The sequence below is a fragment of the Eulemur rufifrons genome, chromosome 3 (genome assembly GCF_041146395.1).
Source record: "Eulemur rufifrons isolate Redbay chromosome 3, OSU_ERuf_1, whole genome shotgun sequence".
NCBI classification, from domain to species: Eukaryota; Metazoa; Chordata; class Mammalia; order Primates; family Lemuridae; genus Eulemur; species Eulemur rufifrons.
Window position 1 is genome coordinate 64,167,327 of NC_090985.1, and position 25,111 is coordinate 64,192,437.

The window sequence follows — 25,111 nt, forward strand, 5'->3', positions numbered from 1 at the left end:
GCCGCTATCCCCTGGATCAGGAGCCCAGACCTTCATTCCCAAGAAGGCCCAGGGGCGGGTCCGCCGTATGGCACCCAGTCTACGGGTTTACTCCTACGCCGGCCAGAATGGGGCCCTTGGAGGCGTTAGCCCCATCACTCCCCGTGTCCTTAACTTCCCTCTTAAAGGACAGGAAAAACTGTGTTCCTGATGCCCCAAACTCTGGACTCCTCACACAGCCAAAGGGGCCGCTGAGGGCGGACGGGTGGGCTCTTCCTTCTGCTCTGCCCGCAGCCCTCCCTCCCGCCTGGCCCCTGCCGGTTCCCACGTCTTGGGGGCCCCCTGCGCCCCTTCTCTCCCGCCCTTCCGCTCGCCCCTGGTCTCCGCTCTGGGCTCCCAGCTTTTGTTGCCCGGGCTTGTTTCTGACTTGAGAGCGTCGCCGGGCCGGGCGCCAGGTCACGTGCGTTAGTGACAACCTCTCGCAGGGCGGCCCCGGGGCGCCCGCGCCGCCGATTGGTGGGGCCGGGGCTGGCGCGGCCCCGGGGCGGGGCGGCCGGGCCCGACGGCGGGCGGAGCGGGCGATCAGCTGTTGCGAGCGCTGCACAACAACAAAAGGACCTGGACGGGCCGGCCAGCGCGCAGCAACAGGAGGGCTGGAGCCGGCTCCGCGCCCGCCGTCCGGGGACCCGAGCGAGGCGCAGCCCAGCCCGGCCGCCGCTACCTCAGCAGCCCCGCGCCGCCCCGCGCCAGTGCGCGCCTTCCCCGCCGAGCCGGGCGGCCGCTTCCTTCGCGCATCCCCGCTGCGGCTCGGGCCCACGTAAGTGCGGGCTGGCGGGCGGGCGTCCAGGGGCCCCGGAGCCCGGCGGGTCCGGCCGCGCGCCCTGCCCTCGGGGCTCCGGCTGTGCGCTGTCTGAGCTTCTCGCTGCTTCTTCGTGTCGCCGCCGCCCGGCCGGGCCGCGCACCCCGTCGGCCGGCCCTCGGCGGTCTCCGCGGCCCGCGGTGTGGGCGGCGGCGGCGCGGACACGGGCCCGGCCGAGCCCCGGCGCTGGGCGGCGGTTGGGTGTTTGGTTTCTGCCTCCTCCCCCGAGCGTGGCCTGTTTTCTTGGCCACGGCGGGACCTCCTCTTTCTCCTCCTCCTCACTCCCCTCCACTCCTCCTCCTCCTGCACTCGGCCGTTGGATGGGGCTGCCCGCTCGGGACTCGGCCCGGGGCTCCCGGCTCCAGGACGAGCGCCCGCGGCCGCCGCTCGGGACGCATCGCTCGAAGGCAGCGGCGTCTGCACTCTCGGCCGGGTGCCTGCCCCCGCCCCTGCGCCCGTGTCCCCTCTGCTCTGCCCCCCGAGCGCAGGGCCGCGCACGGTAGCACAGGAGGCCCCGCGACTGCGGGGAACCTGCTCCGTTACCCGGCGACCGCCCCTGCCTGAGTGACCGCCTGTCCGTTGCCTGTTCCTCCACCCGACTTGATCTTACGCATCACTATTTGAGTTTGCACCTGTGGAAAGAGCACTTTACTTTCCCGTTAAAAATTAAATCGTAATGATTTTGATCACTTGGGCTTATTGAGCATTTAGTATGCGCCATATACTATGCTTGGGGCTTTACGTACATTATCCCAGTTGATTCTCATAATAACTCTCTAAAGTAGTCCCAGATAGGAAATCCGAGGCACAGAGAAATTAAGTAACTTACTCGAGGCCACACAGCCAATTAAAAGAAAATAGTGTTTTCTATTTCAAAGTTGCCGGTAAATTTTACGTGGGGATTCTTTGTTTTGATTGTATTTCCTGATTATGTCTGCTTGGTATGTTAATTCCAATTTAGAGTAAGAAAGAGCCTGTTTACATCTGTACCTCCCAAGAACTTGGGCATCCTTGCTAAAAGCTTTTTCTGAATGCAACATATTTTTGGGGAAAAGGGAAAAATGTGACCCTTGGGGTCATTGAACCGAAGTCATTATGAGTGCCCCAAGATCCTGAAGTCCCTAGCTTGGTAATTGAAATACATTTTTCATTTGCAGATGTGAAAAACACTGGGAAGCTTTGGATTTTAAGTCGCAATCACTATAATTCTGAATTGGCAGCATACTTTTCAAAGGCTCCTGCCTGGAACCAGGACCTTACTCATTCCTGTGACCAAGGTCTCTTGTTTTCTCTCCTATCTTTTGTTCTTTTTTGCAATTGCTCCCTCCTTCCTCTCTTGGGAATGGCCCTGCTTTCAAAATTCAAGGGTAACAGGCTATGAATTACCACTTATTGCTGTCTTTGTCCACTGTCATTCAGCCTTCTGGGCAGGCAGTAGTGAGTCCCTGGGGGAACAACCTTCCTTGTAAACTAGTTGAATAGACTGGGTAGGAGTGAACCAAACAAAGACAACTTTCTTGGCTTGATTTTTCTGCAGTTCAAAATTGATTTTAAATTAGTTGAATCAGCATATTTATTTTTTAAAGTAATGGGAGAAGTTAGGATATAAAGAGAAAGATAGTTTTGAGGCAGTTTCTCAATGAAGGTGTGTTAGTTTAGCCATCTGATATGCTGAAGCTGTCAAGGAGCCACAACTGTACACATATTTAGAAGTCAGATCATCAAAGTTGTGAGTTTTTTTTTTTTAAGTTTAAAAATGTTTTTTGGAGCCGCCTGCTGGCAGCCAAAACCAACTGAAAGGTGCTATTTTCTTAGGTTCTTAGAACTGGAGTTGAGGCTGGGAGCCTGAGAGATCCTGTGCAGGGAAGAGCAAGGGATTGGAATCAGATGGACTTATGTTCTAATGCCGGCCCCACCCTGACCAGCTGTCACTTTGAGCAAGTTACTTACTTTCTGAGCCTCAATTGCTTCATCAGTAAAATGGGAAAAATAAGTACCTCAAGGCCCTGTCACATACAATAAGCAATCAGTATATTGTAGTTTTGATTATTATGTAGACATTTTATGGATGAAGAAACCCAGACCTAAAGCTGCTAAGTGACTTGCTTACAGTCTCACAACTAGCTTGGAAGGAACTTGTAGTTAATATTTACTGAATGTTTGCTATGCTAAGTGATGTATACTTAAGCCTCATGTTGGCACTATGAAGTAGGTATTATAACCATCATTCTCATCTTAAGGATGAGAAAACAGGCACCAAGATGTTACTAAATATCCTGAATTCACACAGGTTGCTAGTAGCAGAGCCAAGATTTCAAACAGAGCAGGCTACCCCAGACTGGTCTTTAGGTACCACAACATATGGCCTCTTGGTGGGCTACCTATCTTTAAACTGAGAAAATAAATTATACTAACAAGATCTTCAAAGTAGCAACTCCTTTTCTAAATTCTGAAAGCAGACTACTTTTTCCCGTGAATATTAAACTCAGTCACCTTTGTTTGCCCACTAAGCATCTCCACTCGTAATAATGTGAAAAACATTGATGATAAAATGTTAAGTAACAATGCAAGATACAAAATTGTGCATTCGGTAGACTACAACAATGATAAAAAGAAACCTTTATATGTAGAAGAAAAAACTAGAAGAAAATGCACCACACTATCTAACAATATTGCAACAAGGCAATGGAATAATACCTATTTTCCTTATTTATTTTTGAAACTTTTTATAATGTAGTTTTGTCCACTTAATAATGAAAAAGACATAATTTATTTTTAAAAGGGAGGAGGTGGAGGTATTCTGAATCAAGCAAAACAGAGACAAAGCTGCCTTATTGATGATGTTGAGCCCAGACACTTTGTTTCTTTTCTTCATCAGGGAGACTGCTAGGCCAAGGTTGGTTACAGCTGAAAGCTTGCAGGTGCCTCAGAGAACAGCAGCATTACCCCAGCTAGCCTTCTTTGCCTCTGTCTCTTTGCTAGCAAATTCCAGAGCTGTATTTGTAAATTTATCCTCTTAGGACATGTGCTTTCCCTGGAATTTTCATTTTAGTTTTATCATTGTCCTAGAGTTGTGATTATGAAAGTCAGTGACCATGTAGGAAGGAGAGAAGTCTGAAGCTCTTTGCTTTGCCTTTTAGCTCCTTGTAGAAGCAGTCCCACTGGGAACCTCCATCCCTGGGCAGAACCAAGGTTAAGAGCAGTAGTGACTGGGCAGGGACGGTCTCTGGGTCATCCATAGAAGTATAGGCCATTAAGATTTTGCGGATATTTTTCTGGAACAGCCCTGTCCAACAGAAGTATATAATGTCACATGTATGCTTAAATTTTCTAGTAGCCACATTAAAAAAAGGGAAAGGAAACATATAAAGTTAATTTTATTTAACCTAATAGTTCAAAATTATTGTTTCAACATGTACTCAATCTAAAAATTATTAATGAAATATTTTACATTCTTTGGGGGAATACTAAGTCTTTGAACTACACTCCATTTTACCCATACAGCACATCTCATTTCAGATATAAAATTTTCATCTATATTTAAATGTCATAAAATTTACAGGTGAAAAAGTAGTTTCACATACCCTAGTTTATTCCAAATGTACTTGAAAGTTTTCCAAAAATTGACTGAATTATCAACTTTTAAATTTAAATGGATTAAAATTGATTCAGTTTCTCGGTCATGTTAGTCACATTTCAAATGTTAATTTTTCTAATGTGCCCGGGGCTACCTCATTGGACAGTTTTAGCATATGGTGGGGGATCTCTCCAACAGCTCCTTGTCTTTTGGGACACCTATAGAAAGCAGGGCCAAGGGAACTTTACATAGACCAGCTTCACTTCTGTGTGCTTGAAGTTTGTGGGGAAAGGGAGTGAAGAGGCAAATCCAGCACAGTCTTCCCGCTTTTCTGAGAGACTGAGGCCCCGAAGGGCAAATTGTGTAGCTGCAGCCACTTAGATAGAGCCAGAGCCAGAATTCTGCTTGTGCCCAGACCAGTGCTCCTTCCACGTCTTCCCAAAGACTCCACTGTGTGTACTTCCCGCAGAGTGTCAGCAGGTGTGCCCTGTAAATACCAGCAGTGACTCAGGTGAGATGAAGGATGAGCTCTTCCCTCACCTGCCTGGGCTTCTGAATACTCTGCCTTGTCCTTGCAGAGACATAGGAGATCTGGAGGCAGCCTCTGACATTAGGAAACCAAAAGAGGATTGGATTGTGCTGCTCCTTAGAGAGCTACTCTAGAGGAGTCTTTTCTAGAGCAGAGTTGCATATATTCCAGGCATAAGCTGCTTTCATTACGAGGGTCTGGTGCTGTGGCCAGAGGGGGCAGTTTGTACTTGGGAACCCAGTAGCTGCCCAGCAATGACTCCTGCCTTGTAGTTGCTGCTTATCTGGCCTGGGTGGCAGTGCCTTCCTCTCATGCAGCATCACAGCAGGGGACAAGGCACTCATCCAGGATGAGCAAGGGTTCCCCTGTGGTGGTCTCCCCTCCCTGACCTGTGGCTCTGGCTGCTTAGCTGATGCGGGGCCAGAGCCCAGCACTGCCCTGGAGAATTGGGATGATTCTCTCAACTGTCTCAGCTGACACAGAATTGTACTTAGTGCCAATATCTGTCTCCACCACTTAAGAGAAATGGGGAAAGATTTTGAAAATATCTTTTTCCCTCCTAGCTTGTGTCCTTCAAAACTTTTATTTGCATCAGACCTCGTGATAGCTCATCTTTTGCGATGTAACTATCACACCACAGTGGGTCAAGCGAACTAGCTATACAGTCCACTTTTCTTGTCATTTCTCTTACATGAAACATAAAGCTGAATTTGAATTCTCATACTAGAGCTCCAGCTTTCATGATCTGGCTATGTTGCTTTCCAAAAGGTTTCAGAAAGACTGGTTATGCAAGTGACACTTCCTGTTTACCCGCTTTTAATAATTAATGGCTGAAGATGATGAATTGTGACCACAAAAGGGTTCTAATGTCATTTATTTGAAATGTTTTACTCTCGTAGTAGTGTGCCAAACAATTGTAGCAGTCCAGTTTACACACTAGGGATTGAACCAGGTGTCTTGTTGCTACAGACCCAGCTACTTCTACAGCTAAAGGTGGTTTTAAAAGTGAACTGTCAGGAGTCTGAAATTGTGTATTCAAGGCTGATGCTTGTGATAAAAAGTGTTAATTAGTGAGATGCTTTTTACCAGCCCTGGGTGATCTCATCCATGGTTTTTTTCACCCCTTTTGTGTCAACAGCTCCCAGATCTGTGCCCCCAGCTGAGACCATACTCCTCAGTCCCAAGGCTCTGTATTCAGCTGCCTGCCAGACATCTCCAGCTGCATCATCTTGCACATTCCCCAAATTCAGCATGTCTGAAATGACTGCAACCTATACTTTCTACAGTATTCATTTCTGTACCCCTAAATGGTCCCATCATCCCCTCATTTGGCTAAGCCAGAAACCGGGTGGTTTTTCCCTTGTTTTTTTTTTTGTTTGTTTTTTCTTTTTTCTTTTTTTTTTTTGCTTTTCCCTCTCCTTTCTTCTGGTTTACAAGGCTCTGCAGGATCTGACCGTCCATCTGGACCTAGAGTGGTACCACAGGTGCCCTTTTCTCACTCATCTGCTGGCTTCCATGGTGTTCCTTCTCTCCCTTCCTCCATTCCTGATTTTCTCAATCACCCAAAACTAGAAGTCATTTACAGCAGGAGTCTGCTCAGGCAGTGTGAGGGATACCTGGCCCTACCACTTCCATAGCATGCATCACCCTGGGTTGTCACACTCGCCTGTGGGATGGCCTCGTTCACAGCTCTCTCCCCTGTGTTCAGAACTATGCTTGATGCACAATAGGTGCTTGGTAAATGTGTGGAGAATAGCTGGCCTGGACTGAGGACTTTGTGCCAAGTACCTTGCTAAGTCAATTCCCGGCACTGTCTCATTTAACAAGAGTAGCATTGGCCGGGCGTGGTGGCTCACGCCTGTAATCCTGTAATCCTAGCACTCTGGGAGGCCGAGGTGGGTGGATCGTTTGAGCTCAGGGGTTCGAGACCAGCCTGAGCAAGAGCGAGACCCCGTCTCCACTAAAAAATAGAAAGAAATTAACTGGACAACTAAAAATATATAGAAAAAATTAGCTGGGCATGGTGGCGCATGCCTGTAGCCCCAGCTACTCGGGAGGCTGAGGCAGGAGGATTGCTTGAGCCCAGGAGTTTGAGGTTGCTGTAAGCTAGGCTGACGCCATGGCACTCTACCCAGGGTGACAGAGCAGGACTCTGCCTCAAAAAAAAAAATAATAAAGTAAAAAAAAAAAATAAAATAAATAAAATAACAAGAGTAGCATCAAAGAGACTGAGTTGTGGTTTTGGCCAAGTCCTGGAGGGACAATAGGTTGGCTTAAACTAGGATGAGCATTTAAATTAGAATTGAGGGAAGTAGGCAGATTCGAGCTGCTTGTGTAGCTGGAGTCCATAGGATTTCCTGATAGTTTAGATGAGGGGTTAGTGGGAGGGCGCAGAAGTGGTCAAAGGTGATGGGATGTGGTATAATCCCAGCTCTTTGGGAGTCTGAGGCTGGAGGATCACTTGGGGCCAGGAGTTCAAGACCAGTCTTGGCTGGGCGCGGTGGCTCACGCCTGTAATCCTAGCACTCTGGGAGGCCGAGGTGGGCGGATCGTTTGAGCTCAGGAGTTCGAGACCAGCCTGAGCAAGAGCGAGACCCCATCTCTACTAAAAATAGAAAGAAATTATATGGACAGCTAAAAATATATATAGAAAAAATTAGCCGGGCATGGTGGTGCATGCCTGTAGTCCCAGCTACTCGGGAGGCTGAGACAGGAGGATCCCTTGAGCTCAGGAGTTTGAGGTTGCTGTGAGCTAGGCTGACGCCACGGCACTCACTCTAGCCTGGGCAACAGAGAGAGACTCTGTCTCAAAAAAAAAAAAAAAAAAAAAAAAAAAAGACCAGTCTGGGTAATGTAGCAAGATCACATCTCTACAAGAAAATTTTAAAAATTAGCTGGGCATGGTGCTGCATGCCTATAGTGCCAGCTCCTCTGGAGGCTGAGGTGGGAGGATCACTTGGGCCCAGGAGACGGAGATTGTAGTGAGCTATGATCGTGCCACTGCACTCCAGCCTGGGCAACGGAGTGTGACTCCATCTCTTAAAAAAAAAAAAAAAAAGGGCCGGGCGCGGTGGCTCACGCCTGTAATCCTAGCACTCTGGGAGGCCGAGGTGGGCGGATCGTTTGAGCTCAGGAGTTCGAGACCAGCCTGAGCAAGAGCGAGACCCCATCTCTACTAAAAATAGAAAGAAATTATATGGACAGCTAAAAATATATATAGAAAAAATTAGCCGGGCATGGTGGTGCATGCCTGTAGTCCCAGCTACTTGGGAGGCTGAGACAGGAGGATCGCTTGAGCTCAGGAGTTTGAGGTTGCTGTGAGCTAGGCTGACGCCACGGCACTCACTCTAGCCTGGGCAACAGAGTGAGACTCTGTCTCAAAAAAAAAAAAAAAGGGATAACTGCTAGGTTTTTAGTCTGAATAACTGCTGACTGCTGCTGCTTACTGAGAGGGGATGTGCATGAACAAATTTGTAGGGAAAAAATTAAGTTATTCTTGGTATGTGTTCAATTTGATATGCCCATCAGGTAACCAGGTAGAAATGGATACATAAATCTGGAACTGTGGAATACGATCAAGGCTGAAGTTCCTTATTTAGAACTCATCAGAACTACCTGAGGTAGGAACTATTGTCATCTGAAGCCCTGTAACTTCCTGACTCATATAACGAGTGAGTGGCTAAGCTGGGATTTGAACCAAGGCCCACTGACTCCACCACCCACCTGCTGAGCCACCACACTGGAGTGGTGTTTCCAGTTGTAGGTGCTGCCAAGCTCAGTCTTCTACGGTGTAAATTTCTCCATGCCAGCTGTAGGAATTGTTTAGAAGGCCGAAGTACGCTGTGCTTACAGATTTTAAATGCAATTAGGTGTGCTTACAGCCACAAACAAGAAATAGAGAACAGAAGGGAAAGTGAGCCAGGTCAAGATGAGGGCCTGGCATCATAGGGGTCACTGGGCACTGGGTCATTTGGAAGACTTCAGTTGAATATCATACAGCAAGTGCGTTAATATCTAGTTCTTACTCATCTACTTCCAGAAAAGAGATATTGCAGTTAGAAATACGTTATTCAAATTCACCACTTAATTATAAAAGTACGGATGTGAAAAAGAACAACTCTTTCCCTTTTATTTCCCATCTTAAGATATTTACATGTTGCATTTCTTGTGTTTGACTCCTGTAGAAAGAAATACGTGTAGAATGTAGGCTGAGGCATATGCTTGCTTCTAAGGGTATGTGTGTGTGCATATATACTTACAACATACATACATATAAGTATATGCCGATTTTTAAATGAGCTACCTTTTCTGTTTTATTTTAGGGATAATGACTCTTCTTGCTGTTCACCTAAGTTGAATAAGCACCCTGTGCACTTTAATCTCCTGTCAGTACCCTCGGGCCAATTGAAGACAAGATTTTGAAATCTCAGCTGTAAAGACACCCAGCCAGAGTCTCAGTCTTGCCTTAACAATGTTCCAGAGGCTGAATAAAATGTTTGTGGGTGAAGTCAATACTTCTTCCAACCCAGAACCAGAATTTAGTGAGAAAGAAGATGATGAATGGATTCTTGTTGACTTCATAGGTAAGGTATACTCTGGTGAATTTTCACAGTGAAAGTGGAAATCCTTGCCTCTCCATTTTTGCATAAGTAAACTAGCAATGGAAGGTTTTTAACCCTTAAAAGTAAACAAGAATTTGTCTTAAAAAATGGCAGGAAACATCCTGTGCCAGATAAGTCAGTGAAATTGCCTGATGTCAGACTTTCCAGTTTTGCAACTCTCATAGCCTAATCAAATCAGAAGCACTTTCATAGGAAACCCTCATGTGAGACAAGCAGGAACGCATATGGCTCATTATGTGTTTATTCAGCAGAGGAGAAACAGTCCTAAAACCATTCCTGCAAAGCCAACATACTCCATCCCATACAGTGACACCACACACACACATCAAGTGCTCAGAAATTATTTTATAATCATTATGAGTGACTATAAATGGTTTTGTTTCTGAACTAAAGGAAGGAATGTAAGCATCAGCTAACAGTATCATCTCTTCTTTTTCTGTGCTGTGAATTTGATGGGCGGCTTTACAATGACGGCTCCATGTGATGATATTCCTCCCATGGGACTCTCCAACAACAAATATGAACTGCAATGTGGACTACGATCTAGATACTTGCACTGGCTTCTCAGCAGAAGAAGAGGAAGATGATGATGATGACATCAGTGAAGAGTCACCTACTGACCACCCTTCAGTCTTTTCCTGTTTACCTGCATCTCTTGAATGCTTGGCTGATACAAGTGATTCCTGCTTCCTCCAGTTCGAGTCCTGTCCAATGGAGGAGAGCTGGTTTATCACCCCTCCCCCGTGTTTTACTGCAGGTGGATTAACCACTATCAAGGTGGAAACAAGTCCTATGGAAAACCTTCTCATCGAACATCCCAGCATGTCTGTCTATGCTGTGCATAACTCCTGCCCTGGTCTCAGTGAGGCCAACTGTGGGCCTGATGAACTTCACAGCCCAAGTAGTCCCAGGTACGTTGCAAGTATTTTACTCTGTGGATGGTCTGCTGAGCATGCATTTTATTTATTTCTACTACAGTTCAAAGTTAAGTTCGTAGCAGATGCAAAAGTAATTTTGTTAGGGATTTATAAAAGCATGTGCATAGTGCACGAGGTGATCAATGTTATAGAAAAGCCTGTTCATTTTAGATTTTTAAAAAAGTTAGTTGTAGCATAGCCCCAGTTATATATAATAGAGAGCTGTCTCATAAAATTCTGCTACTGACTAGAAATAGAAGACTGGCGTTTCTGCTAAGTACCTTAGAATGTGACTCTGACACTTTATAGACTGGATTATTTAGGGTATCATTCAACCAGAATATTATATCTTAAAATAAAACTTACCTTCTTCTAAGTATTCCTAGCTGGGTCATATCAAATGACACCTAACCTTTGAAGACCTTGTCTTAGAATATAGGAATAACAAAGTTTCTTCCTGCTATACTCTCACAACACAGTCACACAATACTTCTGACACCAGGTATGTGGGGTTTTTCCCTGCACACCAAGCAAGCAGTCTTCTAGCAGCAGACACCTTGTGGGTGTCCTCTAATTCAATTCTATTCTTACACTATCTACCTGGAGATAGTGTCAGATCCCACAGGTCAGGGGCAGTCCCCTATACTGTCCCCTACTTCTGAAGCTAATCACAAGCACCAAGTCATTTAACCTGTGCTGCTGACAGACCAGCTATAAAATCAGGGTTCCTGTGAACCCCCTCCTTGGGTTTGATTAGTTTGCTAGAACAGCTCACAGAACTCAGGGAAATGCTTCCTCATGTTTACTGGTTTATTACAAAGTCTATTAAAAAGGAAACACATGAAGATATGCCTAAGGCAGGGCGTGTGGGAAGGGGTACAGAGCTTCTACCACGCCCCAGGAACCTTCAGGTGTTCAGCTATCTGGAAGTTCCCTGAACCTAGTACTTTTGGGTTTTTATGGAAGCTTCATTACATAGACATGATTGATTAAATCATTGGCCGTTGGTGATCAGCTTAACCTTCAGGCCCTCTCCTCTTCCTGGAGGTTGGAGTGCGGAGTGCTGGAGGTCCCAACCCTCTAATCCTGCCTTGGTCTTTCCGGTGACCAAATCCTATCCTGAGGCTGCCTAGGGGGCTGCCTGCCATCTGTTAACCATTAGCATACAAAAAAACACTTTCCACTTTGGAGAGTCCAAGGATTTTGGAATTTATATGCCAGGAGACCTAGGAAGACCAAATATATGTTTCATAATATCATATCCACCTCCAGTCTTTGCACTTGGATCCCTTACAATAAAAGGATATATAGAATAGCTCAAAAGATACTGGCCCATTCAGTCATCGCTGTTCATCCAGTCCGTCGTCATGTTGTATTAATATGGCCTCCCAAGGTGAGGCCACTCAGGTTTTCAGGTTTCATTGATCTTGTCAGGTTCCAAAAGCAGGAATGGTCTTGGCACAAACACAGCTTCACCCTTTCAGGCATTTGCTATAAATGAGCTTAGAGACAATGTCATCTCTTGCTCTTAGCCTCTTTTGAGGTGTGAATGTACTATTGGATTTCTCTCAATTTATAACCTATTTATTCATTCCTTTATCCTCCTCCTCTTTATTTATACCTGAACTTTTCCACCTTTGGAAGGGACATCAGGTTTAGCCACTGTGCTGATCTAGGTTGCAGGCAGAATACTGGTCCAGCATGTACCTCCCCCTCAGCCCACTCCCCTTCAGATCGGGTGAGGTCGCACAAGTGCAGAACTAGGGGGGAACCTTTACCACCAGGCAGTGTAGCCGCATTCGTTGTTAGCCCCAATTTTGCCAGACGGGGTGAAGGCAAAACCCACCCCTATTGGGCCCTTAGGAATTCTGACATAAGGTTTAAAAACGTAGTTACCAATTCTTGCTTAGGAATCATTCCTGCTTCTAGTACTTGTAATTACAGCCCTGGTCCTAGTACCACTGCATTGGGTAGAGGGAAAAATTGAGGTGATGTGGGGAAGAAAGAAAAAAATTATAGTCATTATATTAATACCAGCATGCTCTTCTCTTAGCAAGAATTGCATAGTCCTCCCAGCATCCTTTCCAGCCCCTCTTCCCCAAATCAGCCAGACAAATGGAGGAAGATCTAGTGGAGATACTGCTTTAGTCCCATTCCTGTTGAGTGTGAGTATCCACTCATGAAGGCGTGGAAGGCAGCCATTCATGCTTTTCTCTCCCCTCTAATTTAGACAACCACTGTTGTACCCGCACTTTCTACTTCTCTATCAAACTAGTATTACTCTGAGGAGAATAGCTCTCTGCCTATTACTGGACATTATGACTGTACAGTGTGTTCCTTGGTCTGAAGAAATGATGGTTGTCCGTCCAAATCCATGCAATATCTGTTTTGTTTTTTGCATCTTCCACCTGGTATTTCTGGAGCTCAGTCCAGAGTCAGTGTCTATTACTGTTAGGAGCCATTTGTAGCCCCCCAGGCTTGTGGGCATTACTGTCACTTGCCAGCTCTGTTCAGGGGCCTTCCCACCAGCGATCCCACAGCCGTTGGCAGTCTCTGTCTTTTTTGCTGGAAGACAGAACAGTTGTTATTGGCATTGTGTGCCTAAAGGAATGTGCCTAGATTGAGCCCATCTGCACTGCGGCAGTACCCCACATCCACTCGTTTCATAGACCCAGGTGACCACCTCAAGGCCACAGGGATATTTGCTTTCAATTCCAGTCACCTTCTGAACCTGGAAGGTGTCTCCTCTGATGGGCATCGCCAGGTCCTACTTTATGGACTCCTCAAATAGCCATAGAGCTGCACCCCATATGGGCAGCCCTTTAAAAGGCCAGGTTTTCATTGCCCTTCGCCTGACCATGTGGCCAGACCATTGGCCACTGCTCATGAGTCAGTAAAAACCCGAACACCAGGGGCTCCACTGCTCAATTCCTCCATCACCACTAGGAAAGCAGCACGCAGTTCAACCCACTGAGCTCATGTGTTCTTACCTTCTTCCATCAGAGTGGCATCCTGCCAAATAGGATGTTATCTGTTCGCCTTGGAACTGCCACGTACAAACCAAGCATCTCTTGGTCAGTCACTTTAGAGCTGTTTATAAGTCACTGTCCAAGTGACGATAGAACCCAGCAGTTCCTCAAACAGTTCCAGAGTCAGTCTTGGGGGAAAAGAGGCTCCCTGCTTATATCTCCCTTGCATTTCCTGGGTGGCATGATCCTGTATAAACCATTTCCATTTTATTATGGAACTGTTCTGGGCACTACTGTCCCTATTAGAATGTTTCTCTGATGTCACCCAAGACATCATGGGTACTTCAGGTTTCAAGGTCACTATGTCTTTCAGTCATAGGGGTAGCTTCAGTTAATGTCCCATAGCAAGGGTAATAAATGCCCCTCAGGTGGAAATTCTCTAGTCCAAATTCCCAGTAGTAGTTGCTGAGAGGTGCTCACAGTATTGCCATAAGCTCTAGTTTTTACATTCCACATGGGGCTATCTGAGAACTTGTCCCTACCAGCATTCTAGTTTTTATTCTACACTGTTCAGGCTTGGGCATTCTTACTGGTTCCCATTTAACATGTCCAATTAATATTGCTTGAAGGACGGATTTACATGCCTTTTGTTTTGCAGTACCAGGTAGGGGGAACATCCCCCAGGCAGGCACAGTGTTCATTTCCATAAAATATTTAGGTAAAGGAGATACAGCTTCTTTACATAAAGCCTGTTAAAACACTCCAACTCTCATAATCGTATCAATTCTTACATTTTATATTCTCTCAGTCTAACTGTAGCCTGAGTCAGGGCTTCACCAATGGATCTTGGTGCCACAGTGCATGGGGCTCCCATGTCAATGAGTCCTGGTAATTTCTCTTCACCACCTCCTGACCATTTTACCCACTTGTGTACATGAGGCCTTGTGTCCTCAGCAAAGGGTTGAACAAAGGAACTCTTGCCCATTTTTCAATTTTTGTCCTGATTAATCTGCCTGACTACTGCCCCAAGCAATTATTGGTCAGCTTTCTCCTAGTGCTTAGGAAGCATTAACTTAATTCTTTCTCTTAGGTTAAGAATCCAGGTGAATTTAGATCCTTTGGAGCAGTTCACAATATTCCTATCGTTAATGCTGTCATCCAAAGGGCCTCTTTTTGGATTGTCCAGGCTCTGACTCACTAAGTAGACAGTTGTGTATATCTTATGCTATTTCCTGTTTTCCAAATATAAACAAAGCCCAGGTAGCCCATTGATTTGTTAACTTTACTAGGGTTTACTGTACTCTCAAGTTTCAAGATTGTAGATGATCTTTTATGAGGCTAAACATATTTCATTTCATTTTGCTTGTACCAAAATGAAAAACAACTTCCTTATATAACTACATGGTGCCAGTCTATATACTGGGTAAGATCTTTGATGGGAAATGTTATTTTAACTGGCACTTTATTCAGTGCTATAAGTTTAGTAAGAGGTGTTTCAGGCATTCCAACAAAAATTTAAAATACAGCTTTTTGGGCTGGGCATGGTGGCTCACACCTGTAATCCCAGCACTTTGGGAGGCTGAGGCTGATCTTGAATGCCCAGGCTCAAATGATCCTCCTGCCTCAGCCTCCCAAAGTGCTAGAATTATAGGTACATGCCACGGTGCCCAGCCATTTTTATTGTAACTGCTACCCAAACTACACTCATATTTCCCTAATAATGCCAGGAATATTTCCTCTAGTTTGCCCAAGCCAGCATCCAGTCTAGGACCATGCGCTGCGTCTGGTTGTCTTGTGTTTGCGGTTTCCATGCAGTGAGAATGTTGTCTTTGTACCTTGTTTGTTTTTGCACTCATAGATATAACATATAGGGTAGTTAAATATGTACTTTCTCATATATAAGGGATCAAAAGAACACAAAGAATTTCATATTAATTCTTTCTGCACATATTATAGTTTTTTCATAGTAACTAAAAATTTTTTTTTTTTTTTTTTTTTTTTTTTTGAGACAGAGTCTCACTCTGTTGCCCGGGCTAGAGTGAGTGCCGTGGCGTCAGCCTAGCTCACAGCAACCTCAAACTCCTGGGCTTAAGCGATCCTACTGCCTCAGCCTCCCGAGTAGCTGGGACTACAGGCATGCGTCACCATGCCCGGCTAATTTTTTGTATATATATATTTTAGTTGTCCATATAATTTCTTTCTATTTTTAGTAGAGACGGGGTCTCACTCTTGCTCAGGCTGGTCTTGAACTCCTGACCTCGAGCGATCCACCCGCCTCGGCCTCCCAGAGTGCTAGGATTACAGGCGTGAGCCACCGCGCCCGGCCAACTAAAAATTTTTTAACATCCTTATTTTTAGATTTGAAATTCTTATAAGACCTGGTAAATCAATATAGAAATCAGGTGTTACCAAAATTAGGAAGCTAGCTATGTAGTAAGCATCTGTGTTTTCTGAGCAAAAAAATAATTGTGTCTTTCAAAAGTTAAATTGCTTCCATAATGTCTCTCCTTGGAAATAATACATAAAGCACATAAAAGTAAGGTGCTTGTAATTGCAGTGGGTTTTGTAGTGTGCATTTGATTGAATTTTAGCCTTTGTTATAAGTATTGTTTGTGAAGGTTTATGTGCTATCATAATCTGAAGTAATATATGTGCCTTTAATGACACATAATAAACCAGTTTTAATAAAGAAAAGTTGACCACATCCTAACAGTAAAATTAAAATAGCATTTTAAATCATACTAGTGATTTAATAGTTCACCATTTAACATTTGTAGGGCCAGGAAAAGCTGCTTATAGGACTCTCGGGCACAGAGTAAGTACATTGACTTCGAGACTGTGTGATATGTTATCAGTCTGCACAGGAGGGAGGCTAAGGACTCACAGGCCGCCCTCCTAAAAACCACTTTGTGTATATTCTTTCTCTTAGTTTCTTAATGTGACCTGCTTTAATTCTGCTTTTTAAAATAAATATATATATAAATAAAAAGATAATAGTGTTTTCCTCAAGTGATTTTAGGCAGAATATATAACTGCCCTTCCTCTTCATGTTATGTATTAACATAGTTTAGATCAATCCTGCTTGACTGGCTTTTTATATAGAAAATATATAATAATCATACTGTGTGTAGCCATATTTTAAGATTATGTGTTCTATGAAAGTCTTTATAACATTGCCATGTAAATGCTATTCCAAAATGTGCCCTGTTGTGATATAAATAAAAACTTAAAGAGTTATCTTCTATAATGAGCCATAGCTTCTGACCTAGAAAAATGGTAAATGAGTAGAATATGCATATTGCTGTTAAATGTAGATTTACAGTGTGCTTCCTAGAACATTTTACTTATGACAGAAAATATCTGTGAAGGTACTGTTGGCACAATACTTTCTGATCAGTAAAATTTGGGAATTAAAATATTTTCCTTTTAAGATTACAGTGAGAATTAAAGTATATAATATTTGCAAAACAGCAAATGTATATATTCAATAAATGCTAATTCCCCTCCCTGAAAAGCCTATATAAATATATATACTCTGTAACTGAAATTCACTCAAAATATAAAGCATATTTTTAGAATATAGTCTACTTAGCCATCTGTGGATTAAACAGCATATTTCTGTTAAAAATTGGCTCACAGTCCAGCCATCAGTCAGTGTGGTCAGAAAATAATAAACTCATCTGTCAGCCACGAGACACTAAGCTCCCATTCAACCATAAACAAATTAGTGTGGTAATTGAATTGCTAAGTAACTTTTTCAGTTTCATTAATAATATACTTTGTTATTTAATATATCTCCCACTTTTTTCTGTTTCAGAGTGGAAGTTGAAAATGAAATGGGGCAGCACATTCATTGCTATGTTGCAGCTCTTACTGCTCACACAACTTTTCTGGAACAACCCAAGAGCTTTCGCCCTTCCCAGTGGATAAAAGAACATAGTGAAAGACAGTCTCTTAACAGAAATAGCCTTCGTCGCCAAAATCTTACCAGGGATTGCCACTCTCGGCAAGTCAAGCACAATGGCTGGGTTGTTCATCAGCCCTGCCCGCGTCAGTACAATTACTAAGAATTTCAAGTTTTGTTGGTTGTTTTCTCTTGGTTTGTGCATAAGTGTGTGGATGTGTGTATATGTACAATGAAAATGTCTCTTTACAGCCAACTGATGACCGATCACATAGTTTTATGCAGTGTGTTTAGACACTATCTTGAAAACTAGATTTATATGCTGTGTATCACATAATGCCTTGCTCTTAACATTTACTTTTTTGTAAATTTTTTCAGACTATTTTTGGAAACATATCAATACAATTACAGTGTTTGGTGTTTGGGGATGTCTTTAAATCTATTAAAGTGTACATGAATTAGCATTTTAAAGACATTTCTTCCCAAGTACAAGAAAAGGCATCTTTCAATTTCATTTTGTTTTGTATTACTTAATCTTTTGAGTAAGCAAAAATTTATTCTCAGGGTCAGCCATACACTTTATTGACCAGTACTTGATAATCTTTTCTGTATATAATGAATACATTTTTACACACTAACACGAGCATTAACAGGTGATAGTTGCCATGGATATAATGGAATTATGGCTGGACTTTCTTTGAAAGGAAACTTGATATATTTCTGTGTGTATGGGTTTGTTTTTTTTTTTTTTTTTTCAGATTAGTCATGCAGTTTATTTTGGAATTCAGGTACATTAAGCTTTAGTGAACAGTGCATTCACAAATTCCAATGTGACTATGTGACGTGGTACAGACATTACAGGTGTCGTGGACAAGAGCACTTGTCTCACATGCAGAGGGATTAAATTAGACCTGTGAAATTATATCTGGAAAAATTCTTGTCTATAGCTAACCCATTAGTCCAGTGTTTAAGTTGTTTTGATTTCTTCCTGCCAGCTCTGCCCACCCCCCACCTCACATCAGCTGTAAATTCAGAAGTACTTGTCCAGGCACTTGCGTGATTCATATTCATATTTGCCCATGGGAAAAGAGGCTTTGTGTTTCCAGATACAGTGAAAAATCCTCTGCCATGGAGCCTGTCCTGCCAAGTGGCAAGCAAGGGTGAGGGGGAATTTCTGGTCATGCCTTTCGTAGCATCTAAGTGGAGAGTAACAGGTTGGCTTCCTTGACTTTTCATTTTTTTAACTTCAGGCAAAAATCTTTAACCACTCTGGCCTCTGTTTCTTCCACCAACAGGGGAGTAGTGATACTTACCTCCTTCACAGCTGTGAGGATTGTATGCTGATTTGAAGTGGGGCTGTCCAGAACTGAACCTTGTAGGAAATTCCAAGGGCCTTTCTGCTGAATCTGGCGATGGAGTCAGGCTGAGGCAATTTCTCTGCCACAGCTGTTCTTCAGTGTTGGTGCTAAAGAGGCCAGGGTGCAGGGTTCGATTCACATGTAGGCTAGTGGACTCAACACAGAGAAAATCTCTTCCTTACCTCTAGACAGTCACTTCCTTTTTTAGCAATTGTGATGGGTTTTGCTGTGCCATCTATAATCTCACCAATTTCCTTTGAAATTAAGTAAATACATTTACAATCCAAAGCACTTTCTACTAACAGAGCAGTAGCATCACCTTCATAATCAAACAGCTTATTTTTCCATCTTCTCTGCAACTAATTAAATGAATACACATACACACATCTGTAAAATGTTTTCAAGGAAAAAAGCAGCATATAGTTATGTAAAGTATTATATTTTTCAATAACCCTGTAGCAGCTTGATGCAGGGAACCCAGGAAGACTCTAAGGGAAGTGCTGTGCTCTTTTCCAACCAGACTGGAGCCCTGGTAGTTGGAAGAGGTCAGATGTGCAGCTGGGTGGTAGTTTTGGGTTGTTCTTCCACTGGCTGTGATGAGTGCCAGGATGTCTCCTTAGAACAAGTCTCGACCCCCCCCTTCTCCTAATTGCCCCTTCCGTTTTGACTTTCCCTTTATTTATTTGTTTTCTAATTAGGGGCCAAGTCTGTAAAGTTTTGTCAAACTGAGTTAGAAGTTATTTTGTTGCTACTTGTGTTTACCAGAGTTGGGAGATAAGGTAGTTTTCCTGAAGGTGTGTATGTTTTACATCGTGTCTGTTATAGGGTCAGGTTGGTAACTTGAAAATAGACCAGCTAAATGTCTGCAGGATGCAAGCCTCCGAATAAACGGGCTCTCTTTTTCATATATTGCCTGCGAGTCGTCAGTACCTCACAAGCTACAAAAGTTCAGCCATGAGAATTTGTTTGGCAGCATGAACAGATTTGTACATACAACTGCAATGGTCTTTTTCTTTCAGATTTCTTGATATTTTAAATACATATCTCTTATCAGTTATTGACTTTTTGTTTGCTTTATCTGGACCTAGCTTTTTATGCTCTGTACCTTGAAAACAAAAAATCTCAGTCACTAGGTTAGGATTACACCACCACCTGTGACGTCATACTGTGGTTTCTGTGTCAGTGTCTAAAGTTTCTAAAATTGGCACATGTAAAAATTGAAGAAAATGGTTACATAGTTCAGTTGAAGTTCTTGGTCATTAGATGTTAGGCATCTACTGTGTGTAGGATACAAGGCCAATAATAACACAGAACGATGTTGACCTGTTAAGTATTCTCTGAAACATGGCCAAAATGCATTTTATTATGAGCTTATATGATTTTTTCTGTTGTAAATATTAGTGGTTTACAATGTGCTTTATTGAATATGTCTTAAAAATTCAAGCAGTGAGAAGCAAGACTCCTCTGAGTTTAGTAACTCTGATTATTTCTAAACTGATAACAGAACATTACTTGGTGAAAGTCTGGAATACGTGCTGCACACAAGCAGTGCTTCGTGAATGCGTTTCTTAGCTTTTACAATGCACCATGTTTCTCAAAGTTTGTTTTTGTTAATAAAACGTTTTAAGATATGTCCTATGTTTATTACTTTTTCTTCCTCAACTAATTGAGTTATGTACTGCACTGTAAGTTGAAGATTAGAGCCATCCATTATTTATCTTCTGTGGCATGCATTTATATTGTTAGTTGTGTGGGGAATTTTTTTGCAGAAGATGCAAAGTGATTGGATTTTTGACTTCCTATCGCAGAGACCATTTTTTAATATTAATTTCCTGCACATTTTTCCAATTCCCATGCAGACTGTTCCTGTTTACGTATCTTCTCTGTTGTGTTAGTACTTTGATTCTAGTGAGAAGACAGTTTACTTAAAACTTGAGAGTGCTGTTCAGCATAGCCTATTGTTTTTGCTTCTCAAATCTGTATAGTACACTGGTTTGTAATCCTCATCTTTGTTGAAATCTGAGTTTCTTTGCCATTTCTCTTCCTCTTCAATGAAATACGTTGTATTTATATATTCTTAAGAAAAAAGAGCAAGGAAGGGTATCTTTGTTTTCCTCATTTTCTTTGAGTTGGAAACAAAAAAAATGAAGGACTCCAACTAGAAGATAGACATTTAAATAGACTAGTGGGAAAAGTTTGAGTTTCCAAGTATTAGTTTTTGTTTTTAGAATCAGTTAAGAGACTGCTCCTTGTACTAGGAGATACTAGTATATGTTTGTAATGTTACCTTAAAATTATTTTATAAGGCCTATAAATATTGGTTAAACTCTTTTACAAGTTGGGCTTCTATCATGATGGTTGCACTGCCATCTGCCATGCTGATATATTATATAAATGGCATCCCTGTCTACTTACTGTAATGCTTAAAATTTTATATAAAATGCTTTATTTAGAAAATTTACATAATACAATGGTGTCAGCCTTGCCATGTACCAATTTCACTTGAAATTTGACACCGACTAACGTTTAGGGTGGAGAAAGAGGTACCAGAAAGCAAACAGATGAGGATATCTTATTTGCAACAGTATCCTTTATGTGGGAGGAAAAGTTACTATTCAAAGGGAGGCAGCTTAAGTGGATAATGTTTTGTATATCATTGAGGATTTTCTTTGACATTTTTAAAAATTGTGTAATTGTTAAATGCCCAGTTTTGCTCTGTGTTTGCCTGAAGTTTTAGTATTTGTTTTCTAGGTGGACTTTGAAAAACCAAACCAGTACTTGGGGAGGTTAGATGTGTGTGTTTTCAGGCTTGGAGTGTATGAGTGGTTTTGCTTGCTTTTTGGTTGCGTTTTCCTCCAGAGATGTTGAACTTAATAATTGTGTGTGTTATTAAAAAAAAAAAAAGTGGCTTTGTTTTTTTCTCAAGTAAAATTGTGAACACATTTGCTTTTCGATGGCAGGGCATGAGTTATGGAGACTGAAAAGTATTGTAGAGTGTATTATGTGCCTTCTTAATGTGTTTCTGGACACAAAATTTTTTTTCATCAACTTGAAAACTCAAAAGGGACATTTGGTTAGGATATATACTGTATATCAATCTATGCATAAATGGCAGCTTGTTTTCTTGAGCCACTGTCTAAATTTTTTTCTGTTTTTATAGAAATTTTTTATACTGGTTGGTTCATAGATGGTCAGTTTTGTACACAGATTGAACAATACAGCACTTTGCCAAAAATAAGTGTAGCATTGCTTAAACATTGTGTGTTAACACCCATTCTTTGTAATTGGGTTCAGTGGTGCATTTTGCACTACCTGGAGTTACGGTTTTTAATCTGTCAGTAAATAAAATGTCCTTTAACTTCGTGAAATTTGTTGAATTCTTTTATCTTTATGGTCATTAGTCTTAAAAGTAAGCACAACTTAAAATATTTGCTGTTTAGTTTTGCTTGTCCAAGTCCAAAAGATGTATTTAATATGCACCTTAAATACTTTTTTAAAAGTGTATATAAAATTAGTGCATTAAGATTTTCTTTTACATAAAATGAGTAATCTTTTAAGCAAACAGGAATTTGAGGGTGGCCCCCAAACAGTACCTTATCCTCTAATCAATCTGGGTTAAAAAACAAATATAGAATTCATTACCCTTGTTCTTAGCCTTTTTAAGCTAGCTTGGTGAATTCCCAATGGATCTTCTCCCAGATGAAGGGAGATACATCTCACAGAAACGTTTTAGGGCAATATGGCCCCTATTGTGGAGCTCTGGCTTAAATAGGCCAGTAAACATTCAGAATACTTGAACAAGAAACCCAAAGAATAACTCCCATGTGAATGAGTCCTTGGGGAAGATCAGCATTCTAGAACTATAGCCTATTGCAAGACAGACTTTTATTATCTCTGAGCCTCTCAGCTAGATGAAAAGACTAAGGGCAGGGATTGGAGCCAACCTAACATGAAAATAAGTTCATGAAAGTTGACTTGGGAAAGAGCAGGTTCAAGTGAAGCCCCTACTCTAGAATGGCGAGAATGGCTGCTGCTGAGAAGTGTTTACTGGGCCCACTTAGGAGGTGACCAGAGTTCCAAGGCATCTGGCAGCTTGGTCATGTTTCCAGGGCATGACTACACAGAGTCTGAAAGCGGGGAGTCATACGTGAAGGTGCCTTATGGGAATGGCCACGTCAGGGGTTCACAGTTTGCTACACAGCCTGAGGTTATTTAGCTCCTTTGCTTTGATTTGCACAGGCTACAAGGTTATTCACTGCAGCACTGTCTGCTGTAAATGTAAAGTGTTGGAAATAACCTAAATGCTTATACACAGGAGAATGGTGGAAAGTATTATGGCACATCCACACAACAAAGGTCGAGACAGCTTAAAGAAAACGAGTAAAAGCCTTTTGAACTGATTTAGAGTGATTTCTGAAACACTCTGAAGTGAAAAAAGCAAAGTGCAAAGCTATGCTTCATGTAAGAAAGAAGGGAATAGGCCAGGTGAAGTGGCTCACGTATGTATTCCTAGCACCCTGGGAGGCCAAGGCAGGAGGATAGCTGGAGCTCAGGAGTTCGACACCAGCCTGAGCAACAGTGAGACCTCATCTCTACCAAAAAGAAAGAGGGAAAAAAAGGGGGAATATAAGAAAACACACATTATCAGCACTTTTGTGCACAAGAAATATGGAAGAATAAGCCGGAAATGAAAGAGAATGGTTGCCTACAGAGAGTGGGTTAAAAAGGGTTGGAAAGGAGAGAGGAATTGGAACCGGTTCATGGGGATGAGGAGGGAACAACATTCTCTGCGTGTCCCTTTTTGTATCACTTTGGCTTTTATTAATAGAAGTATAGTAATGCAGTCATACTAGTCTTATTTCAAGTGCTCAACAGCCACCGGTGGCTGTTAGCTGTCATACTGGACCGTGCAGAAAGAGAACATTTCCATCATCCAGAAAGCTCTCTTGGACAGTTTTCTCTAGACCTGTCAACAGTTCCACAGACCCTGTATAGCAATCTCAGACCATTGCATTGCTGTCTTCTCCTCCTACTTTGCCTGCTTCACGTTATTAGAAACATTCAGGCTGTCGCTTTCTTTCCTCATGGCCACCCTCCTGCCTATCCAGCCTAGACTCCCATTTTGCACCATTTTGGCCATTCTCCTGGCCACAGGCCTAACTCAATCTTATCTTTTTGACATGCCTGCTCTGCTCCAATCTCAAGTCAATCTGAATGCAGGACTTGTTTCTACACTCCAGCTGCCTACGAGCTACTGGAGGAAATCACACACTTGTGGGGATCAGGGCTTGAGACATGGAGTCTGCAAGCTCTCACGTGCCACTGCTCAGCGGGCCTTTTGTGTGCAACTGGTCAGCTCTTTACACTCTCCAAGCCCCCTAACCCAGTGCTTATCAAACTTTAATACGCAAACAAATCATCTGGGGAATCTCATTAAAAATGCAGATTCTAACTAGTATGATTGAGGAACTGCTGGAAGCATTACTACAGCTCTAAAAGCCAAAGTGACAAAACGGGACACTCAGAGAAATGTTGCCCCCTCCTCACCCCTACTAACCCAGTAGGCCACGTGTGGGGGGGGCCAAAAATCCTGCATTGCTAACAAGCCCCAGGTGATACTCATGCTGCCAGCTCCTGGGCCTTGCTTTGAGTAGCAAAGCCCTAATTGTTCTCAAACTTCCCTGAGCATTACAATTACCCAGAGGGTTTGTTAAAACTAGATTGCTGGGCCCCACCTTGAAGTTTCAGTAAATCTGGGATGGGGCCTGAGACTGTGTATTTCTAACAAGTTCCCAGGGGATGCTGTCACTACTGGCCCAGGGAATACACTTTGAGACCATTGCCCTAACCCATTGCTGGCCTTATTTACTCAGTCTCCTAACTCACAGAGCCAACTGAGGCTAGCAGGTGAGAAGCCCTGTGTGGGCCCCTGTGGCACCTGCGCATCCCTCATTGCAGCAACCATCACGCTACTGAAGGGTGTCACTAAAAACACATCTGTGATTAAGAAAAACATCGAGTAAAGTAAAGATGTATCTTGTAGACATTCTGCATCCACTCTCTTCTTCTGATAATAGCGTCCCAGTTTTCCTCTAAGGATCTACTTCTGCCATATCCACATTAGTTTCAGATGGTATTAACGATTCTCAGCTCCAGGAGTAAGCACAGATGTGCGTTCCCCCTGGCCACAGGGATAGCTCAAGGATGGGACTGTGCCCCAATCAAAGCTAATAAGATGCACCAAGGCTCTTCCTGGGACTGCTGGGAGAGAGGCTGAAACTCATTTCCACTTGACTTCAGTTAAGGAATACACGAACCTAGAACTACGGCAACTATCTTGTTCCAAAAGGGGAGAGGTGGTCAGAGATATAGTCAACGTGCAAGAAGCAAAGGATGG

The 25,111-nt window shown here is 43.0% G+C and overlaps 1 protein-coding gene across 4 annotated transcripts; it reads left to right on the forward strand.

Moving 5' to 3' along the window:
• The first annotated feature begins 608 nt into the window (after positions 1 to 608).
• Positions 609 to 22,073, forward strand: TP53INP1 (tumor protein p53 inducible nuclear protein 1). Of its 4 annotated transcripts, XM_069465480.1 has the most exons (6): positions 609 to 796; positions 8,473 to 8,564; positions 9,267 to 9,527; positions 10,114 to 10,477; positions 16,230 to 16,267; positions 17,270 to 17,333. In XM_069465480.1, the coding sequence occupies exons 3-5, from the start codon at positions 9,416 to 9,418 to the stop codon at positions 16,249 to 16,251; spliced, it is 498 nt and encodes a 165-aa protein (XP_069321581.1). In that variant the 5' UTR covers positions 609 to 796; positions 8,473 to 8,564; positions 9,267 to 9,415; the 3' UTR covers positions 16,252 to 16,267; positions 17,270 to 17,333. The 4 variants fall into 4 exon arrangements, with proteins under 4 accessions (XP_069321581.1, XP_069321578.1, XP_069321579.1 ...); XM_069465477.1 differs by lacking the exon at positions 16,230 to 16,267 and having other exon boundaries at positions 17,270 to 22,073; XM_069465478.1 differs by lacking the exons at positions 8,473 to 8,564; positions 16,230 to 16,267 and having other exon boundaries at positions 17,270 to 22,073.
• Positions 22,074 to 25,111: the final 3,038 nt, after the last annotated feature.

Coding starts and splice junctions, on each gene's coding strand:
- TP53INP1 (XM_069465477.1), top strand. CDS start 9,416: ATGTTCCAGAGGCTGAATAAAATGTTTGTGGGTGAAGTCAATACTTCT. Junction 9,528..10,113: donor GATTCTTGTTGACTTCATAG/GTAAGGTATACT, acceptor ACTACGATCTAG/ATACTTGCACTGGCTTCTCA. Junction 10,478..17,269: donor CACAGCCCAAGTAGTCCCAG/GTACGTTGCAAG, acceptor TTTCTGTTTCAG/AGTGGAAGTTGAAAATGAAA.